Source organism: Chrysochloris asiatica, unplaced genomic scaffold (assembly GCF_000296735.1).
Source record: "Chrysochloris asiatica unplaced genomic scaffold, ChrAsi1.0 scaffold00042, whole genome shotgun sequence".
Lineage (NCBI taxonomy): Eukaryota > Metazoa > Chordata > Mammalia > Afrosoricida > Chrysochloridae > Chrysochloris > Chrysochloris asiatica.
The window spans coordinates 9,077,508-9,091,389 of record NW_006408560.1 but is presented as its reverse complement, the minus strand read 5'-3'; the positions used below and the strand labels follow the sequence as shown (position 1 = coordinate 9,091,389).

The window sequence follows — 13,882 nt, the reverse complement described above, 5'->3', positions numbered from 1 at the left end:
TTCTGCTGTGCATGGGGTCGCTATGAGTCGGTTCCGACTCGATGGCACCTGACAACAACAACAACAAGGGCACATTCTGCAAGTCTGCCTCCTGGCCACCATCTCTTAGTCCCTCTCTTCCCATGAATCTAGAATCCTCAGCTGCTCCCTCTTTCCGTGTCTTCATGTCTGCCTTCATCTCTGGTGTCACTGTTTCTCTGGATAAGGTCTCACATTTTGCTTGTGATCATCCTGGTCTGTAATATTAACTACTCCCATGTTTTTGTTACAAAACCTCTACCTTTAAAATTGTGACAGTAGCAATTAGTCATGATAACAGTTACTCACTACTGAAACATAAGAATCTTATCCCCATATCTTGTAACCAGAGCCATCTAGACAAGATAAAAACTATTCAGTGGGGACTCTTTTTCCCCCACACACTATTAAACTAAACTCTCCCATGAAATCTTGTAAGCCAGTCACTCTGTGCCTTTATTGCCCCCTCATTTTAGGTAACCAGTGTCTTAGTTGCCTGTCCCTATCTACCCTGTGTATAGAGGGGATAGCATTGATACTTGATGTGAAGATTCCTTCACTCTCTGTTGGTATTTAGAGTTATTACCTCCATGAGTATAGGTCATGTTCATCAAATTGTAGCATTTTACCCTTGTTTCCTTAATCAAAAATCGTTTTGTTTTTATCTTCCGCTAGTTGTATTCTGTTTATCAAACCATCGAGGCTAGTTCAAATGGGTACTGTCTGCTACTTTGGGTGTTCTTGTGCATCTGCCATCACTTCATATCAGCTGGGTACTTCACTCTCAGCTCTTGCCCTCTGTGGCTATGTCCTTAGGCACAGGTGTCCCCAGGTCTCACCACACTTTGGACCAACCACCCCTTCCTCCTCTCGCTTATCTCCAGGTCAACTGGAGTCTGTGGAATGTGGCTGAACTCAGCCCATTTCTTCATTGCTGCCTTTCCCCCTCTTCCACTCACCAGTAGACCAGTGTGTTCATCAGCAAGCTTACATGCCTGCTCATGTGTTCCCTTTGAGTTTCTCTCTTAGAAGGGAGTTTGACCTGAAGGAACTTGATTGCTTGTCTTGATGGAGAAGTCATTCTATTTCCTAAAAGTCTTCAGTTAGCTCTGTTTCGCTGCTCTGAAAAAGGACTCTCGGACTCAAAGATCCTGGAGTTGTCTACTGAAAATGAGACCCATTGGAAAATGACAGGGGTTAAATTCACAACTCCAAACCCTAGTCACCTGTTTTGCCTCTCAGTTGATATTTACTGGTTAATACATATTAATGTGTGACTAATTGTGTCTGTTACGACATTTCCAGAATTTGTATACAGTTGACCCTAGAACAATGCAGGGGGTTAGGGGCACTGACTCCTTACACAATGGAAAATATGCATATAACTTTACCAATAACATAAACAGTCACTTTACACATATTTTTGTTAATACTCATATGTATTATATACTTCACCCACTTAAAAGCTGTATTTTTAACACAAGATAAAAAGGTATGTAGTAAAAAGTGCAAGATTTTCACACCTGCTGGATTGTTAGCTGTAGCGACACCTTCAAGAATTCCCTTTTCTTTGTTTTACATGGTCTTTACACTGGATTCAGTTATCTTGAAATGGCAAGCAACTGCAGAACTCAATCTGCAGTCAAACAATGCCATGGCTTTCCTTTGCTTCTTGGGAGCACTTCAAGCATCGCAGTGGTACTTCATATGGGACTCCTGGTGTTATTCAAGGTCTATGGTATCACAGTAACCATGATATTCTTTAAACTAATGTACTACAGTTCACTTAACATTTAACTTATATGTTTTAAATCATTTTCAATCTTTTAGGAAAATGCTTATAGAAACATCATGAATACTACTTTTTTGTTTTTCTATTTTGGATTATTTTCTTATATAATAACTGAAATTAAGGACAGGAGAAAGTGAATGCTAAATAACCTTAAAGGGCAAAAGCAGAAGACACAATTTATATTTCTCATTGAGATTACAAGAATATTAAGAAAATTTACATTTAAAAAGACTTAGAAGAAATACAGCAAAAATTTGCCTTTGGTTGTATTAGGATGGCGAGATGATGGGTAGGTTTTTTGTTTCTTTCTTTCCCACATTTTCTGTGCTGGGCGCCGAAAGGATGATCTACTCCAAACACCATAAGGGGGAAAAAAGCACAAGTCCTAGCCTAGAGACAGTGGTCTTGAAACCACTCACGTTTTCCTTTCCTCATGTCCCTAGGTGGTACAAACTTCGTTGCAAACCAAAAGGTTAATAATAGTCTAAACACATCATCAGTGCCATGGCAAAAAAAGACCTGGTGATCTGCCTCCATAAAGATTAGAGGTGGTGGTGGCGGTGTGCCGTGGAGTCAGTTCTGACTCATAGCGACCCTGCACAGGGTTTCTGAGGCTGTAAATCTTTATGGGGGCAGAAAGCCTCATCTTTCTCCCACGGAACAGCTGGTAGTTTCCAACTGCTGACCTTGAGGTTAGCAGCCCGACTCATAACCACTACGCTGCCAGAGCTCCTTGTCATAAAGATTACAGCCCAGGAAACCCTGTGGAGCAGTGGCGTCAGCTCAGCAAATGAGTTATTTCTTTGGTGTTTGTTTTGTTTTGTTTTGGTTTTGGTTCTGCTACACAATGTCAGGAATTCCTTTCATCTAGCCAAGTTTTCATTTTTAAATTTAAATTTTTAATTCCGTAGACTTATTCAGGCAGGTCCTCTCTATTCTTCCATTGTACCAAGATCAGAATCAGTAGAAGGCTGGGTCTTCCATTGCTATAAGTCCAACCTGTTTTATTCTAAGTGTGCAATCCAACTGTTGAAGGTACACTGAATCAGAATACCATGTAGCTTCTGTGATCTTAAATGTTCCAAGATTTCTGCAGAGGTCAGATGACTGATTTTCTTTTCTTGTGCCTGCTGGCATTCACTTTTTCTTCTCCATAGTAGGTCATCTCCTGACTTCTTCAGGCCCCTTGCAATGTTCCAGTTACTCCCTGGGCCCTGGGGGTAGCAATGCTGAGTGCTATAAAGAAATAGCTTGTGGTTACTATAACATCAAAGCACTTGTCATCAGAACCTCCTCCTCTTCTTTCTCTAATATTCTTTCTCAGTAATTGGTTGGCTCTGTCATCCACCCAGGTGCACAATTCAGAAATCTGACCACTGTAGTTCTCTTCCCTCTTATCCAAATAAGTCATCAAGTTCTGATTTCATGCTCTCATAATTTTTCACCTGGGTTACCTCAATAGCCTCTGACTCCAATCTTTAACAATTCCACTCTTTCATACTAGGGCCTGATCTGATCATGTCACTCCCTGCTTAATATCTCTCCAAGAGCACTGGAGATAATAAGATTCAAACCAGCTTAGCACAACGTGCTTCTCTGGGGCTGGCTGTTCCTCCCCTTGAACCATTGCCGTGTTGAACTTCTTTAGGCCTTGGTTTCTTCCTCTGTAAAATGGAGATACAATTTGTACTTACTTCTTACAGTTAAAGTAAGGCCTCTCCAGAATATTTCATGCCTCCTTGTGTTTGCATGCAGTGTTCCTTGACCGGCAATACTCTTTGCAACGGACTCATTCCTACTTGTCTATCAAGATTTGCATCAAAGAACCCCTCCCTGAACCCCCGCTCTGACCTGGATCTCACTCCCCTGTGCTCTAGCCGCCTGTTCATACCCCACAGGAGCACTTTTTATGCAGAAGGCAATGTCTGCCCAGCATTTTTTTTCTCTAGAGTCTGGCTCACGTGTGCTTGATTAATGTTTGAAAAAAGCATGGAGCCAGGCTCTGCCAATAGCTCTTTGGGTGCCAACTAGACAAGTCATTTACCCTAACTCAGTTTCCCATTTCTCCCAGTAAAGGTGGATCAGGTGGCCCCTGAAATGCTTTTTCCTCCAAAATGATAAGCTTTTGGCAAAAGGGAAAACAGCAAGCTAGTCTTAGGAACTAGGAGATGTTGGGAAATAGGATGCACCTCCCATTACTCTTTCTCTCTTTTTTTTTAGAGGTCATTTTCTTCTGAAGAAGTCACTCTGGAGGACCAGGCTCTCCCCAAGCCCAGCTGGAACAAGGACATTAGGTTCCTCTTTGACCAGTTCATGAAGAAATGTGAAGATGGCTCCTGGGAACGTTTGCCTTCATATAACCATTTATCTAAGAATTCAAGCCATGCAAACATTCAAAAGTTCAAAACCCATTTTTCTGGTAAGAACAACCACTGTCCCATCAAGGATATTTAACATCAAATCCTAAAACTAACGACAGATTGAATTGTTAGTTACCACTTGAAAACGTAAGTGGTATATTGTAGGGATTCCTATATTCCCACAGTTTTATAGGACAGAAATCTAAAAAATCTTCAGACAGTAGAAAAGCATAAAGCCTATTGCTAAGAATAAGACTACACTCCTTTTGCCTCCTCATTACCTTTGGTGGGAGGAAAGAAAGAAGGGATTCCAAAGTCTTCTACCCGCCTTCTGTCACCTCTCTCTGCTGTCACCACTAATTTCATTATGTCCTTTGTCCCTGTGTATGGAACATATACTCTTTTTTAAAAACTTTTTATTGTGAATTAAGTGAAGGTTTACAGACAAGATCATCAGCTTTACAGTCAACAAATCATACACTTTGTTTTATCTCAATGATTACAATTTCCTCCCTACAACAACAGTTATCCTACTTCCTCCCTATAGTTTCCACGTTTGCATCTTATATATCACAAATGAACAAAACAAAAATATCCAATGCATACATACAAAACAAAGCAAAATTATATACTCTTTTAAATGTCCAAAGGGCACACTTTAGTAATTAGCCTCCTGCCGGCAGGTACACAGCCTTACTCAGTCCATGGGCCTGGATCCTTCAGCTGCTCTGTCTCTCCATGCCACCACCTCTGTCGCTGTCCCTGCTGTCACCATTTTTCTAGGTAGGAGCTCACATTCCATTCATGCTCTTCCTTCCTGTCGTACTGTGGTGGCTTGCATGTTTCACTCACGATATGACTGGGGAAGAGCTGCCTCCTCAAAGCAGAGTTGACTGTGATGACATGAATGGAGTAAAGCCCTCAGGACCTTCATTTGCTGATGTGGCACAGCACAAAATGAAGAGTACAGCTGTAAGCATCCATTAAAAATAGGAACATGGAATATACAAAGTGTGAATCTAGGAACATTGGAAATTATCAAAAATGAAATTGAATGTATAAACATCAATAATACAAGGCACTAGTGAGCTGAAATAGACTGGTATTGGCCATTTTGAATCTGACAATCACATGGTTTACTATGCTGGGAATGATAGATTAAAAAGGAATGGTGTCACATTCATCATCAAAAGAACATACCAAGATCTGTCATGAAGCACAACACTGTGATAGGATAATATACATATGCTTACAAGGAAGACCAGTTAATACCACTATGATTCAAATATACACACCAACCACTAAAGCCAGTGATGCTGAAATTTAAGAATTCTATCAGTTTCTTCAGTCTGAAATCAATCAAATATGCAATCAAGATGTATTGATAATTATTGATGATTGGAATACAAAGGTTGGAAGCAAGAAGGATCAGTATTGGAAAATATGGCTTTGGTGATAGAAACAGTGCTGGAGATCACATGGCCGAATTTTGCAGAACTGATGATGTCTTCATTGCTAATGCCTTCATAAACAACAACAAAAAATTATATATGTGGACCTCACCAGACGGAATACACAGAAATCAAATTGACTCCATCTTTGGAAAGAGATGGTGAAAAAGTTCGTATCATCAGCCAAAACAAGGATAGGGGCAGACTATGGAAAAGACCATCAATTGCTCATATGCAAATTCAGACCAAAGCTGAAGAAAATTAAAACAAGTCCACAAGAGACAAAATAGACCTTGACTATATCCAACCTGAATTTCAAAATCATCTCAAGAACAGATTTGATGCATTACACACCAAAGACCAGAAGAGTTGTGGGATGACATCAAGAACATCATACAGGAAGAAAGCAAAAGGTCATTAAGAAGACAAGAAAAAAGGACCAAAATGAATTTCAGAAGTGACTCTGAAACTTTCTCTCGAGAATAGAGATGCTAAAGCAAATGTAAGAAGTGAAGAGGTACAAGAGCTGAACAGATTGTTTCAAAGGTCAACTCGAGAAGACAGAGTCAAATATTATAATGAAATGTACAATGAACTGGAGATAGAAAACCAAAAGGGAAGAACAAGTTCAGCATTTCGCAAGCTCAGGGAACTGAGGAAAAAATTCAAGGCTTGACTTGTGGTGTCGAAGGATTCTGTCAGCAAACTATTGAATAATGAAAAAGCATCAAAAGAAAATAGAAATAATACACATAATCACTGTACCTAGAAGAAATGGTTGATGATCAACCACTTCAAGAGGTAGCATATGATCAAGAGCCAAAGATCCTGAAGGAAGAAATCCCATGGTACATTTGAAGGCATTGGCAAAGAACAAGGCACCTAGAATAGATGTAATTCAAATTGAAATCTTTGAACAAACTGATGGGGCACTGGAGTCACTCACTTATGTATGCCAAGAAATTTGGAAGACAACTACCTGGCCAACTCACTGTAAGAGATCTGTATTTGTGCCAATTCCAAAGAGAAGCAACCCAATAGAATGCGGAAATCATCAGACAATATCATTGATATTCCACATAAGCAAAGTTTTACTAAAGATAATACAGAAATGGCTACAGCCACACATTGACAGAACTTACAGAGGTTCAAGCAGGATTCAGGAGAGGATGTGGAATGAGGGATATCATTGCGGATGTCAGATAGATCTTGGTTGAAAGCAGAGAATACCAGAAAGATGTTTACCTGTGCTTTATTGACTACACAAAGGCCTTTGATTGTGTGGATCATGACGAACTATGGGCAACATTGCAGAAAATGAGTATTCCAGAGCACTTAATTGTGCTCATGTACATAGACTAAGAGGCAGTTGTTAGAACAGAACACGGGAACACCAAATGGTTTAAAATTAGGAAAGCTGCCTGAGGTTCTTCTTGCTACACACAGATGTTTCCAAATTATTAATCTCTCCTCTTCTTAGATCATTCTCTGTACCTTCGAGGTTTATACCATCTGACTTTATCACCCTCCTCATCTCCCCTTCTTTATTGCTTCCTTATTACAGCTACCAAGGTCTCCCTTGTATGTTGAATATGTCGGCACGTGGTCAACTGTCTTCTTCGCCACCCAACTCCACTCATCATTTTCAGTAACTCCAGTATCCCACAGTGCCTCGTCAGTTTATTTGCTTCCTCATAACCTACAAACTTTTCTTTTGCCTCACCTCAGCCATATACCCACCACTAGTCTGTCAGATTGTCGTACTGTGGTAGCTTGTGAGTTTTGTGATTCTGGAATCTATGCCATGAGTATTTTGAACACCAGCAGGTTCACCCATGGCAGACAGGTTTCAGCTGAGCTTCCAGACAAGTACAGATTAGGAAGAAGGAGACACAGACTACTTCTGAATATTTAGTCACTGAAAACCTTATGAATAGCAGTGGAACACTGTCAGCACCAAAATATTGAATATTGAAGCATGATGTAGAGCACCAGAATATTGTCAGATATAGTGCAGGAAAATGAGACACTCAGGTTAGAAGGCACTCAAAATATGACTGGGGAAGAGCTGCCTCCTCAAAATAGAGCTGACTGTGCTGACAATGGAGTAAAGCCTTCGGAACCTTTATCTGCTGATAAGCACAAGTCAAAATGAAGAGAAGCAGCTGTAAACATCCATTAGTAATCAGAACATGAATTGTACGAAGTATGACTCTAGGAAATTTGGAAATTGTCAAAAATGAAACACATAAGCATCGATATCCTAGCCATTTGAGTTGAAACAGACTGGTAATGGCCATTTTTAATCTGCCAGTCACATGGTTTACTAGGCTGGGAATGACAGATAGAAGAGGAATTGCATTGCATTCATCATCAAAAAGAACATCTCATGATCTATCTTCAAGTACAATGCTGTCTGTGATAGGATAATATCCATATGCCTACAAGAAGCTCTGGTGGGGCGCTATGGGTTAATGCACTAGACCACAAAGCCGTTTGAACTGTAAGGTCGGCAGTTCAAGCTCACCAGCTGGAACTGACTCCATGGCACATAATAACAACAACAACAAGGAAGACCAGTTAAAAATAACTATGATTCAAATTTGCGCACCAACCACTAAAGCCAGTGATGATGAAAGTGAAGAATTCTATCAACTTCTTCATCTGAAATCGATCAAACATGCAATCAAGATATATTAATAATTACTAGCAATTGGAATGCAAAGGTTGGAAACAGAGGAAGGATCAGTAGTTGAAAACTATGGCCTTGGTGATAGAACTGATGCTGGAGATCATATGATAGAATTTTGCAAAACTAATGACTTCTTCATTGCAAATAGTTTTTAAGCAACATAAAAGACATCTATACCCTTTGGGGTTATTTGATGATGCATAGAGGGGATTGTGATCATTGCAGTGAAACGAGATGCAATGGGATGAGTGTGGAGCTGATGTTCTCCCATGTAAACCTCACAATAAAAACTTGAAATAAAATAAAAGACAGTTATACACATGGAGTTCTGGTATGGTGCTATAAGATAAGCACTTGACTGGAAGGTCAGTTTGAGCCACAAACTGATGCTTCAAACTCTCCAGCCGCTCCTTGGAAACCCTATAAAGGGTCGCTATGAGTCAGAACTGACTCAATGGCATTTAACAACAACATACACACGGGCCTCACCAGATGCCCTACATAGTAATCTAATTGACTACATCTGTGGAAAGAGATGGTGGGAAAGGTGCATATCATTAACCAAAACAAGGCCAGAAGCAGACTGTGGAACAGACCATCAATTGTTCATGTGCAAGTTCAGGCTAAAGCTGAAAAAATTAAAACTATTCCACAAGATCCATAAGATGACCTTGACCATATCCCACCTATATTTAGAGATCATATGAAGAAATTTGATACATTAGACACTAAAGACCAAAGACCAGGAGAGTTGTCTGGAGGCACTTAATTCATCTATGCCAAGAAATTTTGACGACAACTACCTGGTCAACTGAATGCAAGAGATCTATATCTGTGCTCATTCCAAAGAGAGGTGACCCAACAGAATGAGAAAATAATTGGACAGCATCATTAATATCACATGCAAGTAAAAATTTGCCAAAGTTAATTTAAAAATGGCTGCAACCATACATTGACAGAGAACTTCCAGGGTTCAAGCTGGATTCAGAAGAGGATGTGGAATGAGGGATATCATTGCTGATGTCAGATCTTGGCTAAAAGCAGAGAGTATCCGAAAGATGCTTACCTGTGCTTTCAATTGTGTGGATCATGACAAGCTATGGACAACATTGCAAAGTTTGAGTATTCCGGAACACTTACTTGTACTCATGAGGAACCTTTACATAGATCAAGAGGCAGTTGTTCAAACATATCAAGGGAACACTGAACGGTTTAAGATTAGCAAAGGTGTGCACCACGGTCGTATTCTTTCACCATATGTATTCAATCTGTATGTTGAGCAGATAATCTGAGAAACTAGATTATATGAAGAAAAACATGGCATCTAGATTGGAGGAAGACTCATTAACAACCTGTGATATGCAAATGAGATAATACAATCTTATTTACTGAAAGTGAAGAGGACTTAAAATACTTATTGATGAAGATCAAAAACCACAGACTTTGGTATGGGTTGCACATTAATGTAAAGAAAACAAATTTTAGCCACTGGACCAGTAACAACATCCATATAAATGATGAAGAGATAGAAGTTGTTAAAGATTTCATTTTGCTTGGATCAACCATCAACACTCATGGAAGTAGCAATCAAAAAATCAAACGACATATTTCATTAGGAAAATCTACTGCACAAGACCTCTTTAAAGTATTCAAGAGCAAAGATGTCAGTTTGAGGACTAAGGTGCACCTGACCCAAGCCATAGTATTTTCAATAACCTCATATACATATGAAAGTTAGATGGTGAATAAGGAAGACCATAGAAGAATTGATGCATTTGAATTATGGTGTTGGAGGAGAATATTAAAAGTACCATACCCTGGAACAGCCAGAAAACCAGAAGACACTTCTTAAAAGAAAGACCTACAGGAAAAACACAGAACACTAAGGGCAGTCCCACTGCTACCACAAGAACAAGTAGGTTGCTAGCCCAGGAGACATCAAGGCAAGTGGACGGGTCCTCTCAGTGCAAATCCTCTCCCAAGATTAAGACGCAATGGAAATACATGCTCTGATTGGCCACCACGCATGTCGCCCATAAAGAGAAGTGGCCAAAGAACACCAATGAAGAGGCAAACTAAGCCCTGCATCATTCAGCCGACTACTGTGAACCCGGGTGGAGACTCAGTCGCCCAGCAGTGAGGCGGGACCGGGGGACTCATGGGCTCAGAGTCAGTGACACAGCCACAGAGGGCTAGAGTGGAGAGCGAAGAGACCAGCTTATAAGAAGAGGGCAGACAGATGCAAGAACACCCACAGTTGCAGATGATACCCACTTGACCTGGCTTCGATGACTGAATGAACAGAACTCAACCCGAGGAAGAAAGAAGAGGGGAAATAAGTGTCATCTGATACAACTGTATGAACTGGACCTACAGCTATAACTGCAGTAGCTCAAAAGAGGAAACAATTACCAGCTATAAGAGTTATTCCCATCCCCTCCATACAAAAGGTGGAAAGGGTTGGGCAACTTGAACATTGGCTACCCAAAATGGGGGGAGGGATACAAAGGTAAGAAGTGACTGGCTTACAAGCTTTCAAGAGGGAATCTAGATCCACAGGGCGGGGAGGATAGTGGAGTCTCCAGTGAATAGTACCCAATCTGTCTAGGAAGGGTTGATGAAAAGAAATGCAGACGGGTCTCATGTGTTGCAGTGGTGAAAATTGTTGCCAGGACTGATTGTGAGGAGTGGAAATGTAAAGGTGGATATTTTATAGCAAGGAGGGGAGTAAAAAAAAAAAAAAAAAAGTACCATACCATGCATGGACTGCCAAAAGAACAAACATCTGTGTTGGAAGAATTACAGCCAGAATGCCCCCTTGGAAGCCTGGATGGCCAGACTTCATCTCTCATACTTTGGACGTACTATCAGGAAGGACTAGCCTGGAGAAGGATGTCATATTTGGTAAAATGGAGGGTTGGAGAAAAAAGAGAAAGACTCCCAGTGAGATGGATTGGCACAGTGGCAGTAGCAATTGTCTCAGGAGAGACAATTGTGAGATTGACGCAGGACAGGACAGTGTTTCGTTGTGTTGTGCATAGTGTCGCTATAAGTTGGTACTGACTTGATGGCACTTAACAGCAACAATAGCCATATACTTTCATTGATATCTTGAACCTCATCATCTTTAGAAACTGTACAATCTCCGACATCCTATTTTCTGACCACAATTTTGTATCCTTTGTGTTCACTTGCTCAAGGGCCCCTCAGAAACAATCATTTGGCCTCATTAAGACTTCAATCTATTGAGTCCTCTACTTTCTCTTTGTCACATATTTTTCTTCTATCTGAATTTCTTTGCCCACTTGCTGAAAACCCCAATCCTGGATAAATCTAACTAACCACCTGCCATTTCTTCTTTGCACAGGCCTTTATAGAACATTGCCAAAGAAAATTGTTCCACCCAGCAGATGTTTAGAGGTTGATCATGATGAATTATATAGTGTTACAGTGCTCTTCTAATTTTAACTCATCTCTTATGTCTGTTCTTTTTTTGTTTTGTTTTTTATTTTTTGTTGTTAATTGTGTGAAGGTTTACAGAGAAGATCAATTTGTCATTTACAAATCGGGCTGTGAACTGCAAGGTCAGCAGTTCGAAACTACCAGCTGTTCCATGGGAGAAAGATGAGGCTTTCTGCTCCCGTAAAGATTTACAGCCCCGGAAACCCTGTACAGGGTTGCTGTGAGTCGGAACCGACTCCACGGCACATAACAAACAAACAAAAATCCATACACATTTTGTTTCATATCACTGGTTGCAATCCCCACAATGTAACATCACTTATCTGACTTCCTGCCTATGTATCCTGTTTCCATTTCTTCTTCTTTACTAACCCTTCTGAACTTGGCCCTTGGGTAAATGCTGCCCTTTTGATCTTAAATAGTTGGTTATTTTATGGTGTGTGTACCTCACTAGTGTTATTGTTCCCCTATCTTTGGTTTGGCTGAAAATTGAGCCATGGCGATGAATTCATTTTCAGACCTGAAGGGTAACTAAAGGCCATAATGTTGGGGGCCCCACCAATTTCTGTCTGACAAGACTGGTCTTTAAAAACATTTTTCATGATTTTGAGTTTTAGTCTACATTTTTCTCTCACTCTATCCAGGACCTTCTAATGCGATTGATCCCTTTCAGAGCAGTTAGTTATTATAGCCGGATACCATTTAGTTCCTCTGGTCTCAGAATCGTGGAGACTGATACTCGTGTAGCCCATTATTAGTGCACTGGACTGATTGTTTCCATACTTCTTCAGTTTTCTTCACTCTTCTCTCCTCCAGACAGGGGGAGACCATTAGTTGTACCTCAAATGGCTTTCTATGAACTTTGAAAACTCCAACTGCTATTCACCAAAGTAGCATGGAGACCATTGTCTTTGTAGACTATATTATACCTGTCTCCATTCTTATACTCCTGAGATCCCTCCTTATACCCAGCTGGCAGATCATGTTTCTCCTTGATCAGTCCATGTCTTAAAAGACCAGTGCCTTTTAGATTTTAATGTGAATATTTAAAAGCTTCTGGAAATCTTGTTAAATGCAGCTTCTGCTCAGTAGGTCAGGGGTAAAGCCTGAGATTCTGCATTTCTAACAAACTTCCAGATGATGCTGGTGTCATTGATTTGTGGACAACACTCTGAGTAGCAAGTAAGTCACTGTACTGTACTAAAACTTTAATTTCTTTAATGTGGGTCTGGGATCTGGGCTCTGCATCATCCCTGAGCCTCATTGTCCACATTTAGCTTTGTTTTTGTTTTCCAGCAACACAGAAGTGCATAGGATCCCTAGTTTGCATCCACTGTGTTATTTCCTCTTCTCTAACACTGCTTGTACTGCCCACTTTACCAGAAATGTCCTATTCCCATTTCCTCTATTGCCATCTAAGACCTGATTGACTTTTACTCAGATATTAAATAACCTGTTAATTCTTTGTTTGTTGATTTCTAGGCTACAATCTTTAAAAAAAAACAAAAAAAAAAACTTTTTATTGTGAATTAAGTGAAGGTTTACAGAGCACATAATCAGTTTTGCACTCAACAAATCATATACTTTACTTCATTGCATGATTGCCATCCTCTCCATATACCAACAGTTAACAGCCTTTACCTTTATTCATTTTATCTATTGTTATTCTTCCCTGGGTCTCCCACTACCTTCATCTTTGCTCTGCTAACCTCCCTCCTGAATGTTGCCTGTATTGTCACCCATGTTAACATGTGTCTACCCTCTAGCCTGCGAATAATTTTCCCTTCCCCCATCCACCCACTCCCCCCCAGTAACCACCATAGATTGTTTCTTTTGATTAATAAAACCTTTTGTTTTTTTCTTTAAACTTTTTATAACATTGGTATTGGTCTCATACAATATTTGCCCTTTTGTGATTGACTAATGTCACTCAGCATAATGTCTCCAGGTTCAACCAAGTTGTGAGATGTTTCACAGATTCATCATTATTTTTCAATGTTTTATAATATTCTATTGTGTGTATGTTTCTCCGCTATGCATAGAGTTTTCAGTGACTAGCGATTCGGAAGTAGTTTGTCACTCTTTCTTCCTAGTCTGTCTTTGTTTT

The 13,882-nt window shown here is 40.1% G+C and overlaps 1 protein-coding gene across 1 annotated transcript in view; it reads left to right on the top strand.

Annotated features, from left to right (window-relative positions):
* THEM4 (thioesterase superfamily member 4) overlaps window positions 1-13,882 on the top strand; it is an 81,607-nt gene that overhangs the window by 12,896 nt on the left and 54,829 nt on the right. Inside the window, exon 2 of the mRNA XM_006861707.1 lies at window positions 4,031-4,154. Coding sequence (XP_006861769.1) covers window positions 4,031-4,154 — 124 coding nt within the window. The remainder of the gene's footprint in view (window positions 1-4,030; window positions 4,155-13,882) is intronic.